Below are 12,540 nucleotides of genomic sequence, written 5' to 3'. Positions count from 1 at the left end.
TTAAGACTTATTAAAACGGATTATGAAATGAAATTTTATTATTCATATTAAGAAGCTGATAAATGATACATATCCGACACCTTAGTTACTTTTTTATCTTATGCATTATCAAGTTCTTATATCTTTGCAATAGCACATGCTTAAAAGTGGTTCGGCTCTATCAGGTCCACAATAGCCTCCCGGATGACCAAGCCTCTTACATTCTTTGTTGCAATCTTCGCTCTTGAACGTGGGATGGCAATCGTGCAATGGAGAGTAGGCCGATCCTGTCCAAACAAAAATAGTTTTTTTTTTTTCTTTTCGTTTAGAGACAAATGAAGCAATCTAAATTAAAGGAAAAGATTGAACTATGTAATCAATTTTTGATGAATATATTTTCTTATTCAAACTAAACGAAATAGATTAGGGGTATTTTTCTTTTTCGATAGTTTTTCGATAGTTTAATTTAGCATGAAAAACTGTAACTTATGTCTTATATGTAGTAATATTCTTTTGGCTTGGTTTCTTTGAATCATCCAAATAATGTATTGATGTTAACCAAAAAAAAATTCAATGTGCATGTAAGTGTTAGTAATTATTGATTCATGGATCAAATGATAATAAACTAGTATTTGCCTTCATGAAAATAATAATGAGTGATTAACACTTTTGCAAGTTTACAGTTTTGAATCTACAAAGTATTGTAAGACTAGAATTGAAAGGTGAAAGGTGACGAGTTAGAGAATAACCTGAGGTTAAGAGAACGCTAAAGCAAATAAACAGGAGGAAGAAATGCTTAAAAGAAGCCATTTTCTTTCGGTGGATCACTGGATCTTGATATATTCGAATATTTTGGAAAAAGTAAAATTATCTGAATGTCTAAAGATGATGTATGCTAACATACATATATATCAAATTTAGAGACAAACATACATACATATATATATATATATGCTAACATACATATATACATATATATCTTAAATGCAAAATATACAGAAATATATGATTTGTTTCCTAGTTATGTAGATTTATGTTGACTAGGCTCTTTTATATCAAAAGAAAAACTATTTATCATTAACCAATAATTTTTACATGATTTTTTAAGATTCAAAATGCGTGGAATAACTTTCTTTGATATAATCATAATTAAATTAATTTAATTTAACATATATAACATTCTAATATTGGTGGTGCTAAAAAAATAATAAAACGATGGTGCATGGATTAATGTTATATATATATATATATACATTATTTTGGATTAATGATAGTTTGAATTTATATTAATGTTGATCCAAACTCATCCCACCAGTTAACCATTTCCAAATTAACTTTTTATAAGTTTAAATGTTTATATATATCAAAAATAATATATAATTGAAAACTTTTTAAAAGTTTAGTTAATCTAGATGTTGAACTAAACCAATACAAACTTTTAATTTTTGATGCTTGTTGAGTTAAGTTTTGGATTTAGATTCAAAATTGAATCATTGAATTATAGATGATGTATGATGTTGAACACACTTTTTCCTTTATTAAATGTGTAATATATGTTCATTTTTAAAATGTTGAATCACAACATATAGCATAAATTTATATATATATTATTAACTTTTTGTATTATATGATGAGTCAAATAACTTTTTTAAAAATCAAAGATAATAAATAAGAGAATCATTATTTTAAATCTTAAAAAGTCTTGTAATATCTATATTATTAATTGTGGAATATTATGTAGATTTATTTTTTTAAAATTTTAATTGCTATTATTACAAACTTAATTACAACAAATGTTATATACACTACAACAGAAGAAGGCAAATGCAACTGAGTGGATTTTGCATTATCATCAACATGAACATCGGAATGATGGATTATCATGCGACACAATTGAGATGACTTGGGAACGACCTTGTCTGGGTTTCACAAAGTGTAATTATGATGCAGCTTATGATTCCCAAATTGGGTTTACTACTATGGGATATATTTTAAGAGATAGTTCTGGGACTTCGCTAGGATGGGGTGCTACAAAAATGCCAAATGCGAGATCACCACTCGAGGCAGAAGCCAAAGCACTACTAATTGCTTTACAACAAACATGGATTTGTGGCCTAACTACTGTCTCTTTCAAAGGTGACTGTGAACAACTAACAAAAATGCTAAATGGTTTAAACGTGGATATATCAATTGATGGTATTTACCAAAACATTCTTCTTTGGGCTACTCATTTTCATAACATTGAATTTGTCTTCAAAAAACGATCATGTAATAAGGTTGCACATCTCTTGGTCAAATATGACTATCGAAATTGTATTTTTTAATCAAGTTGTTTTGATTCGCCTTTGTGGCTTTATGAACAGATGTATCTTGATCTTTTACACTCATAAATAATATTTCAATTTGCTGGAAAAAAAAAATTTAGCAGTGACATATTTTTTAGCTTGACGGGGTACTTTGCATTGCATTCCTTATTGACTATCCCATGTTTAGAAAGAAAAGGGTCAAAGAATAGAAAAAAATAGATAAGGGTTAAAAATAAGAAACACCCAAAACGTAAAGGGGCTATTTCGCAAAAACGAATGGTTTCAATCACTCATTTTGTTAATACGCATCGTTTTGTCTCTAACCTTCTGTCCAAAATTTAATTTTCAAAATCCCTAAAATGTCTCTCCGCTGCTTCATCATCAGGCGATTATGAAATTCTCGAAACCGACCCTGATCTCACGGAGACAATGATACCTTCCTCAAGTCCCATGGAGTCAAGACATCGACTCTCCTTCTCCACGTTAGTCTTCTTCTTCTTCCTCTTCTTCTTCATTAGTTTCTCGAGTTTGATCAACACTATAGAGTATAGACTATAGTTAGTTTAGTTAACTTAGTAAGCTTCACACACATGGTTGACTTTTCTGAAATCAGATCTTCGATCTTGATTTTGATTCTGGAATGTGTTTCACAAGCGATATCTGTGTATTTATCTGTTGGATTGACATATTTATATAATCATTAATCACTCCTTGGTGTTTTAATTTTCATGTTTATTGTAGTGAGAAGACAAGTAGGAGGAGATTCCAAAGGATTGAAAAGGGTGTCAAGTTCTCTACTCTGAAACTTGTGTTGATTTGTATAATGCTTGGAGCTCTGTTCACGATCTACCGATTTCGTTATCCACCGCTACAAATTGCTGAAACTCCAACAAGTTTTGGTGTTACTACTGATCCTCGCTATGTTGCTACAGCTGAGATCAACTGGAACCATATGTCAAATCTTGTTGACAAGTACTTATTTGGTAGAAGCGAGTATCAAGGAATTGGGCTTATAAATCTTAATGATAACGAGATTGATCGATTCAAGGAGGTTATGAAATCTGACTGTGATCATGTTCCTTTGCGTCTAGACTATGCTGCAAAGAACATTACATGGGAATCTCTATACCCTGAATGGATTGACGAAGTAGAAGAATTCGAAGTCCCTACTTGTCCTTCTCTTCCTTTGATTCAAGTTCCTGGTAAGCCTCGGATCGATCTTGTTATTGCCAAGCTTCCGTGTGACAAATCAGGCAAATGGTCAAGAGATGTTGCTCGATTGCACTTACAACTCGCAGCAGCTCGAGTAGCGGCTTCTTCTAAAGGGCTTCATGATGTTCATGTGATTTTGGTATCTGATTGCTTTCCAATCCCGAATCTTTTTACCGGTCAAGAACTTGTTGCACGTCAAGGAAACATATGGCTGTATAAGCCTGGCCTTCACCAGTTAAGACAAAAGTTGCAGCTTCCTGTTGGTTCCTGTGAACTTTCTGTTCCTCTTCAAGCTAAAGGTCAGTAGTAAGCTTCTTCGTCTTCTGTTTTCAGCTAGTTTAGCATCTCTACTCGTAAGCTGATTATGATAACTTCAATTGCAGATAATTTCTACTCCGCAAGTGCAAAGAAAGAAGCTTATGCGACTATCTTGCACTCTGCTCAATTTTATGTCTGTGGAGCCATTGCAGCTGCGCAGAGCATTCGAATGTCAGGCTCTACTCGTGATCTGGTCATACTTGTCGATGATTCGATAAGTGAATACCATAAAAGTGGCTTGCAAGCTGCTGGATGGAAGATTCAAATGTTTCAAAGAATCAGGAACCCGAATGCTGTACCAAATGCATATAACGAATGGAACTACAGTAAGTTCCGTCTTTGGCAATTGACTGAATACAGCAAGATCATCTTCATTGATGCAGACATGCTTATCCTTAGAAACATTGATTTCCTCTTCGAGTTCCCTGAGATATCCGCAATTGGAAACAATGCTACGCTCTTCAACTCCGGTCTAATGGTGGTTGAGCCATCTAATTCAACATTCCAGTTACTAATGGATAACATCAATGAAGTTGTGTCTTACAACGGAGGAGACCAAGGTTACCTTAACGAGATATTCACATGGTGGCACAGGATTCCGAAACACATGAATTTCTTGAAGCATTTCTGGGAAGGAGACGAACCTGAGATCAAGAAAATGAAGACGAGTCTATTTGGAGCTGATCCTCCGATCCTCTACGTTCTTCATTACCTCGGCTATAACAAACCTTGGTTATGCTTCAGAGACTATGATTGCAACTGGAATGTGGATATATTCCAGGAATTCGCAAGTGACGAAGCACATAAAACCTGGTGGAGAGTGCACGACGCAATGCCTGAGAATTTGCACAAGTTCTGTCTACTAAGATCGAAACAGAAGGCGCAACTTGAGTGGGATCGGAGACAAGCAGAGAAAGGGAATTACAAAGATGGACATTGGAAGATAAAGATCAAAGATGAGAGACTAAAGACTTGTTACGAAGATTTCTGTTTTTGGGAGAGTATGCTTTGGCATTGGGGTGAGACAAACTCTACTGATAATTCTTCCACCACCACCACCACTTCATCACCGCCGCATAAACCTGCTCTCTCTTCCTTGTGAATTCTTTTGGCTTTATTGGGTCTGGTTTGGTACAAAAGTTACTCTCCTTTCACTAACCAAATGTGAGTTGGTTATGTTTTTTTTTTCTTTCAAATTTTTTTAATCAGCTTGAAACCTTGTATATCAAAGATGAATCCCTGAAACGATGTAATCATGAGGAAGGCAGGACAAATGAAGAAATTACAGGAAGAGTTAGCGTCGTATTCAGTTTTTAAAGCAAAGAGTGGTATTGTTGCCATTCACCAGGTTATATAGAACCGGGTCTGTTGAACCGTAACCGACTAACCGAACCGTCAAAATTGATTTGTGACAAGAATGTTTTCGAGTTGTTTCGAATAAATTATGTATTATACAACACTTGGGAGCCTATTCGAAAATAATAAGGAAAGAATATTAATAAACATATCAATAGAAGGACATTGGAAAAGAAAAAAAGGAAATTAGCTAAACCGACAATGTAATCTATAAAAGAAGGCTCTCTCACTTTTTTTTCACATCATCACATCTTTCCTTATTTCTATTTTTCTTCTTAAGTTCCTCTCTCTCTCTCTGTACAACGGTCACTCCGACTCCGAGCGTACGGTGGTGGTCGGTCACATTCTTCTTAACTCGTCTCTGTTTCTTTTTCTTTCTAATCGATCATTGGATTTTCACCTTTGTTTTTTTTTTCTAGGGTTTGGTGGTTTCTAGCATAGCTTGTACAGTCTCTCCGAGCGTTACGGTGGTGACACTCTTTCTAAAAAGTCTTTGTTTTTTTTTTCTGAACCGATCATTGGATTTCACTCGCTTGTTTATTTTCTAGGGTTTGGTTTTTTAAATATTGCGCATCGGTTGCTTTGATTTATATATGTTCATGTGATTGAATTACTTGTCGTTATGTACTTATTTCAGGTTTTGGATGATGCGTGATTGAAGGGAAACGCTTCTTCTCCGTGCTAACGACGTCTTCAGGGGTTTTGTTCTTCTTCTTCTTCTAAAACTCAGTCTCTGTTTTTTTGTTTTGAACCGATCGATCATTGGATTTTCTAGGGTTTGGTTTCTAAACTGCATAGGTTTGCTTTATATATGTTCATGATATTTACATGTTGTTATGTTGTTTCAGGTTTTGGATGATGATTGATGAGAGTGATCATGGCTTTGACGGACACGCTTCTTCTCTGTGCTACTTCTTCAAAGGGTTTTCTTCTTCCTCTTCACACTCGCCTTTTACTTCTTCTTTTTGTTCATGTTACTTAGTCCTTATGTTTTTCTTCGTTTTTTGCAGGTGTTTTGGAAGCCAGTTATGATATGATCTTGGCATTCTCGCAGGTTCCTTAATCTAAATCCATCTCTATTTGATTATGTATTTGTCTCTTTGGTTCGGTGGTTTTTTCTAATTACATGTTATTAACTTTTCGTTTTTGTTTGGTTTTGTTGGTTTAGGTTTGTGGAGGCTTTGATCGGTGATGGCTTTCACTGATCCTTGTCACTCTAATTCATGATATTCTTCCAGGGTTTTCTTAATTTTCTAAATTGAATCGTTCAATGCTCTTTTTAACTCTTCTTGGGTCTGTTAATATTATAGATTGTGGAGGAAGGAGGATGCTTTGATCGGTTGGTGATGGATTTGATGGATCGTTTTTGCATTCTCTCCGCTACATCTTCAGGTAGTCTTTTTCATCTTTTCATTAACTACTTTATTACAACCATAACTCCACCATTGTTCTGTTTTATGTCTCAGTTTATCGTGAACTTGAAGGATGCCTTTGATCTGTCCTCGTCGTCGGATCCTGTTACCTCTTTGACGGTCTCCCTTTTCCCTTTTATTTTATTTTAGTGTTTCTAGATCAGCTAATGTCTCTCTTTGATGCAGATCATGACGAACCAGAAATCCTAAACAGAGAACCAACATTCAGATAAGAGATCGATGATCCACTTAAACTTTCTTAAACTTTGTCCTTTTAAAACTATTTTTTGGTATTCAATATGTCATTTTAACGAGAATGTATTTCTCTTTGATGCAGATCGTGAAGGCACTGGGAGGACTGATATGGTAAATCTAAGCCTCTGGTCTGTCATCTCTTTAAGGTTTCTTCTGTGCTACATCTTTTAATTATCATCCGTCTTCTTCACAACCACAAGTTAACCTCTGTTCTGTTATGTCTCAGTTTATCTTGAAGGAGGATGCCTTTGACCTGTCGTTGCTCCCTGTTGCCTCTTTGAAAGTCTCCTCTTTCCCTTTGTTATATTCTTACTGTTCACACAGATCAGCTAATGTTCTTCTTTACTTGTGTTAGATCGTGGAGGTTGTTAAAGACCTTGTTGGAGGGAAGGATCGATGGTTTGAGAGTATGTAACTTCGAGTTTCTGGTTACTTCACATCTATACTAATGGCTATTGTTGGTGAGGTATATATGTTCATCTATTCTAATGTTTCTCTAGGGTCTGGTTTTTTAATATTGCATAGGTTGCTTGCTTTATAGTATATATATGTTCATGTGATTTTCATTGTCGTTTTGTACTTATTTCAGGTTTTGGATCGGATGATTGGGAAACGCTTCTTCTCCGTGACGTCTTCAGGGGTTTGTTCTTACTCATGAAGTCTTAACACTGGGCTCTGTTTAAGAATTCTGAGAATTGGGCTCTGGTGTTAATTGGCCCACCATAATTCTTTATTTCTTCTTTTATGGTCCACTAGTTGATGAGACGTTGTCGTTTTGCAGCATCGTCTCCTTCCATTTCCTAGTCTGAAAACAAAACGGAACGGAGGAGTGAGGAGTGAGGACTGATCTGAGCTTTTGGTATTGATTAGAGGTAACTAACTCCTTGTTCCTTCTTCTTCTACTTCTTCTAAATCTATATGTTTCGCTTTAATTATAGTTTTGGTTCTGTGAAACAGGTGGGCGTTGATTGATTTATTTGACTCTCTCTCTCTCTCGTTGATGATTCAGAACACAATCGTCGCCAACGTGCTTGCTTAAGGTAACAACATAAACTGGTTCTACTGATTTTATTCATGAATTTTTTTTTGAAGTACTTTAGTTGTTGTTGGTTTTCTTTGTTTGGTTACAAATACAATCTTAAGGTTTAATTAATTTGTGAATCAGAGCAAGGAGATCATCATCATTCAAGGAAGGTAGAGACCATGTACAACTAATTCCATTGAATGACACCATTCCATGAGCCAACGTCCAACAACAAGAAGAAGAACACCTCCAGGTTCTGTTTAATATCATCCTTCACTTATGTCTGATTTTTTGTCTTATTATTTGTTCCTTGCGTTGCTTTTAGATTTCTTAATGATCAGTGTTTCTCTTCATATTGAATTTGAAAACAATTTGCAATCTGCTTAACTTGGAAATTTATTGTTGTAGGAACCTGAGACGAAGTGGAATAAATAATGGTGTCACCACATTCCTATAGGTATGTCTGAGTTAGCCTTATTTATGATGTCACACTATTTTTTTTATGTGAAATCATTATCTTCATAAAGGTGGTCCACAGGCTGACATCCTTGTTTGTGGTTTTGCTGGTTTGCCTTGAAGGTCTTAGACCAAGTCTTCCCAAAGGTACACTCTCTTCTTATTGACACTCTTGTAGTCATTCCATCACTGATCAGGGTTTGTTCTCAGACCTCTATTTTATTGGCAAATCCTCTTCTCTTCTCCATTGACTATCACCTGATGATTTTGTTTGCACTCTCTCTCATAGGTTCCGAGCCAACGCTGCAGTCAAGCAATGGCCAAGGAGATGGCCTTGTTAGCCTTCAATCGGGCTCTTAACCAGAGGTTTGCCTTTTTACATCTTCGCATATAATTTGGTCTCATTCCTCACTTCACCACCATCGTTGTTGTTTCATGTTCGATTGGTCTAACTTTTTTTTTATCTGGTGTTTCAGTATATCCGGTTCTTGGTGTTGGGTTTCTACGGCATCTTTGGCAACTTCTCGTCCAAAGCGTGGAAATCACAGGTTACGCAACTTTTCCTTTGACGTTTGATTGAGCTTAATTCAGGTTATGCAACTGAATTCTATCTTTTTTCTTCTTGATGAATTCAGATATGGTGCAAATGAGGATGGGAGGACCTTGTTGTTTCCATGGCGTATTTCTCTTTAACTACTCTCATCTTTTTACTTATTTGACTGATTCTAGATGGTTTTTTTTTTTAATTTCATGTGTTGCATTGATTGTCTCACTAATTGCAGGGAAACGAGTGTCACAAACATAGCTGCTAGCTAGCTCTACCAATCCATGAATGGGACCATGAGAAACATCTAAGAAGAAGTAGAAGAAGAACCCCTCAAGGTTTTGTTTCAAATCATCCATCATTATTGACTAAACTTTTTTTAACCATTTTTATTTTCATGTGTTGATTGTCTCACTGACTGCAGGAAGATCATTATTCAAGACTAGAGACCATGTTCAACTTCCATGAATGGGACCATGTGCAAACGTCCAAGAAGAAGAAGAAGAACCCTCAAGGTTTTGTTTCAAATCATCCATCACTATTGTTTAAGTTCAACTACTTCTTTTAACCATTCTTGTTATTGCAGGATAAAGTGCCGTGTTAGAACCAGTAGCTACAACACAAATCAAGCCTCAGGAGATAACAAGTTAATCCTACCGAAGCAAGCACAGAGGTAAACAAACTTCTGCTTTGCTTAGCCTTAGAGTTGATGATGACCCAAACTTCTTCTTCTTCTTTAATTCTTATCTGAATTGATCGAGCAAGTAAAGGTATAACAATTCTAGGGTTTTTATTAAGGGGTTTTCTCTTTGGCTCTTTCTATTAGAATTACAAGTTAGCATCTGATGGTTCTTCTTCTTATTCTCTATTTGCAGATCGCGGAGATGCTTTCAAGAACGAAAACTGATTCTATTGGATTGATGGTGTTTGACCAAGTACAGGTTTACAGACCATAGCAAGTTTCGTCAAGAACCATCCGTGGCCTAACGTTGATCGTTATCACTTAAGCCTGACTAATCACATGCCTTGTTTTGTTGAATCTTGGTTATAATTAATAGAGTGACCTTTTCTTTCAGATTTAGATACTAATACACCGTGATTTTTGGCTGTCTCAAGGAATCTCGTCATCTGGTCACAGGTACATACACTGAGTGACATACTTTCGCGCTATTGACAATTCTCTTTGAATAAACCCTCACTCATCTTTCTGATGCTATTTTCTCTCTCTTTTCAGCTGATATGGGACTGCCGCTAGAGCGGCCAAAGAGTGTAAACATGTCATCCCAAAGGTGAAACTTTGCAACTTCGTGTCGCGCTTAAGCTCAGAGTGGTCTGTCCCAGCTCTTGAAAAATATTGGCCTTGGGAGTTCCAACTCAACAAATTTGAGAGATAAGAGACAGAGAGAGATCGTTCTAATGGTGACAAGAGAGCAACATGATGATGGTTCGAATCTACTACTCAACCGGTCCATGAATTGTGAGTCGAATTTGCTTTCTAAACAAGTCAGACAGAGAGGTATCTATCTTTTTTTTTTGTGTGTTCTTTTTATAAATCTATAAGGTTTTGACAGTGTTAGTGTGTGAATATAATTTTGTTCTGTGAAACAGGTGGGCGTTGATTGATTTATTTGACTCTCTCTCTCTCTCGTTGATGATTCATAACACAATCGTCGCCAACGTGCTTGCTTAAGGTAACAACATAAACTGGTTCTGCGGATTTGATCGATGAATTTGCTTTTCTATTTTATTTTTGGTTACAGTTACAATTTAAAGGTTTAATTATTTTGTGAATCAGGTCAAGGAGATCATCATTGAAAGAGGTAGAGAGCATGTACAACGTATTCCATTAATGACACCATTCTTTGAGCCAACGTCCAAGAACAGAAGAAGAAGAACACCTCCAGGTTTTATTTCATATCATCCTTCACTTATGTATGATTTTGTGTTATTATTTGTTCCTTGTGTTGCTTTGAAATTTGTTAATGATCAGTGTTTCTCTTCATATTAAATTTTGAAAACAATCTGCTTAACGGGGAATTTTATTGTTGTAGGGACCTGAGACAAGTGGAATTGATAATGATGCTGGTTGTTCCTGTTCTCGTAGTGTCACCACATTCCTATAGGTATGTCTGATTTTAGCCTTATTTTATGATGTCAAACTACTTTTCTATGTGAATTCATTATCTTCATAAATCTGGTACCTTGATGTGTGTGTTTTAATTGCATATCCACAGGCTGACATCCTTGTTCGTGGTTTTGCTGGTTTGCCTTGAAGGTCTTAGACCATGTCTTCCCAAAGGTACAGTGGTATACTCTTCTTATTGATTGGTGATTGTTTAATTTGATGGATCTTTTTTGGTCTTCTCTTGGCTACATCTTCAGGTAGTAGTATTCTTCCTCTTAACCGATTTTTTTTTTTGTTCTTTCTATATAAGTGAAAAAATATCTCTGTCTCTCTTTGTTGCAGATCATGAGGAACCCGGGTTACTGTGTGGGAGGTTCGAAGAGAAAGAAAAATCATTGTGGGAGTGCGTTTGATTTCTGAGTTCAACTTTCAGGTTACCTCACATTTATACACCTTTTAGCATATCAGTTGTTTTATTTAATATTGACTAGTGTTGGTCCTTTGTTTCTTTTGTTATTTAAATTTTCAGTTAACAGTAATGTCGCTGATCTCCCTAGTGATGCTGGCATGTATGTTTTAACTTTTAAGCCTAAGACCCTATATTTTAGTGGAGGAGGATGTTTTGATCGGCTGGGGATGGTTTTGGGATCGTTTTGTCTTCTCTGCGCTACATCTTCAGGTAGTCTTCTTCCTCTTAACTGATTTTTTTTCTAGGGTTCGGTTTCTACATTGCATCGATTGCTTTATATATGTTCATGCTATTTACGTGTTGTTATGTTGTTTCAGGCTTTTGATGATGCTTTTATTGATGAGAGTGATGGCTTTGATGGACACGCTTATTCTCTGTGCTACTTCTTCAAAGGGTTTTGTTCTTCCTATTCACACACGTCTTTTACTTCTTTTTTGTTTTGTTTGTTCCTTACATTTTTTTCTTCGTTTTTGCAGGTGTTTTGGAAGCTAGTTATGATATGATCATGGCGTATTCTTCTCCATGCTGCCACTTCTTCAGCCACGTTCTCACAGGTTCCTTGATCTATTTGATTCTGTATTGTCACTTTGGTTCGGTGATTTTTTCTAGTTACATGTTATTAACCTTTCGTTTTTTGTTTTGTTGGTTTAGATTCGTGGAGGCTTTGATCGCTGATGGCTTTGACTGATCGTTGTCACTCTAATTCATGTTATTCTTCTAGGGTTTGGTTTCTAAACTGAATCGTTCTAGGCTTTTTATAATTTATTATGTTCATGCGAGTTTTAACTCTTCTTGGCTCTGTTAATTTTAGATTGTGGAGGAAAGAGGATGCTTTGATCGGTTGGTGATGGTTTTGATGGATCGTTTTTGTCTTCTTTGCGGTACATCTTTCAGGTAGTCTTCTTCCTCTTCACCGATTCTTTTTTTTAACTGTTCTATATAAAGTGAAAAAAAAACATCTCTGTTTCTCTTTGATGCAGATCATAAGGCACCAGGTGGGAGGTTCGAAGAGAGGAAAAAAAACATTGTGGGGAGTGCGTATGATCAGGTTACCTAACAATTTAACATCTACATTGCATCGGTT

The 12,540-nt window shown here is 35.9% G+C and overlaps 2 protein-coding genes and 1 long non-coding RNA gene across 24 annotated transcripts in view; 2 read left to right on the top strand and 1 right to left on the bottom strand.

Moving 5' to 3' along the window:
• LOC109129622 (putative defensin-like protein 280) lies at nucleotides 65-872 on the bottom strand. The gene is made up of 2 exons (XM_019238111.1): nucleotides 729-872; nucleotides 65-266 (listed from the first exon to the last, which is right to left on the bottom strand). The coding sequence occupies exons 1-2, from the start codon at nucleotides 787-789 to the stop codon at nucleotides 109-111; spliced, it is 219 nt and encodes a 72-aa protein (XP_019093656.1). The 5' UTR covers nucleotides 790-872; the 3' UTR covers nucleotides 65-108.
• Nucleotides 2,632-5,120, top strand: LOC104751611 (putative UDP-glucuronate:xylan alpha-glucuronosyltransferase 3). The gene is made up of 3 exons (XM_010473598.1): nucleotides 2,632-2,767; nucleotides 3,027-3,796; nucleotides 3,881-5,120. Exons 1-3 carry the CDS (start codon nucleotides 2,715-2,717, stop codon nucleotides 4,915-4,917), a joined length of 1,860 nt encoding a protein of 619 aa, XP_010471900.1. The 5' UTR covers nucleotides 2,632-2,714; the 3' UTR covers nucleotides 4,918-5,120.
• Nucleotides 6,935-12,540, top strand: part of LOC104751608 — a 9,402-nt gene continuing 3,796 nt past the window's right edge. For 16 of the 22 annotated variants that reach the window (XR_002035969.1, XR_002035970.1, XR_002035973.1 and 13 more), the window contains exons 1-27: nucleotides 6,935-6,949; nucleotides 7,194-7,304; nucleotides 7,428-7,478; nucleotides 7,620-7,710; nucleotides 7,796-7,878; nucleotides 8,004-8,115; nucleotides 8,271-8,319; nucleotides 8,442-8,516; nucleotides 8,608-8,684; nucleotides 8,795-8,866; nucleotides 8,954-8,997; nucleotides 9,101-9,200; nucleotides 9,287-9,377; nucleotides 9,449-9,535; nucleotides 9,738-10,000; nucleotides 10,097-10,378; nucleotides 10,471-10,553; nucleotides 10,658-10,766; nucleotides 10,914-10,985; nucleotides 11,097-11,161; nucleotides 11,330-11,420; nucleotides 11,517-11,666; nucleotides 11,774-11,850; nucleotides 11,933-12,010; nucleotides 12,108-12,178; nucleotides 12,268-12,350; nucleotides 12,437-12,504. This is a non-coding gene — a long non-coding RNA (uncharacterized LOC104751608). The remainder of the gene's footprint in view (nucleotides 6,950-7,193; nucleotides 7,305-7,427; nucleotides 7,479-7,619; nucleotides 7,711-7,795; nucleotides 7,879-8,003; nucleotides 8,116-8,270; nucleotides 8,320-8,441; nucleotides 8,517-8,607; nucleotides 8,685-8,794; nucleotides 8,867-8,953; nucleotides 8,998-9,100; nucleotides 9,201-9,286; nucleotides 9,378-9,448; nucleotides 9,536-9,737; nucleotides 10,001-10,096; nucleotides 10,379-10,470; nucleotides 10,554-10,657; nucleotides 10,767-10,913; nucleotides 10,986-11,096; nucleotides 11,162-11,329; nucleotides 11,421-11,516; nucleotides 11,667-11,773; nucleotides 11,851-11,932; nucleotides 12,011-12,107; nucleotides 12,179-12,267; nucleotides 12,351-12,436; nucleotides 12,505-12,540) is intronic. The other 6 variants (XR_002035972.1, XR_002035967.1, XR_002035971.1 and 3 more) reach the window with 6 other exon arrangements.

This window comes from Camelina sativa, chromosome 16, assembly GCF_000633955.1.
Source record: "Camelina sativa cultivar DH55 chromosome 16, Cs, whole genome shotgun sequence".
Taxonomy (NCBI): domain Eukaryota; kingdom Viridiplantae; phylum Streptophyta; class Magnoliopsida; order Brassicales; family Brassicaceae; genus Camelina; species Camelina sativa.
The sequence above is the reverse complement of the archived record's forward strand: the minus strand, read 5'-3'. Positions and strand labels throughout refer to the sequence as shown.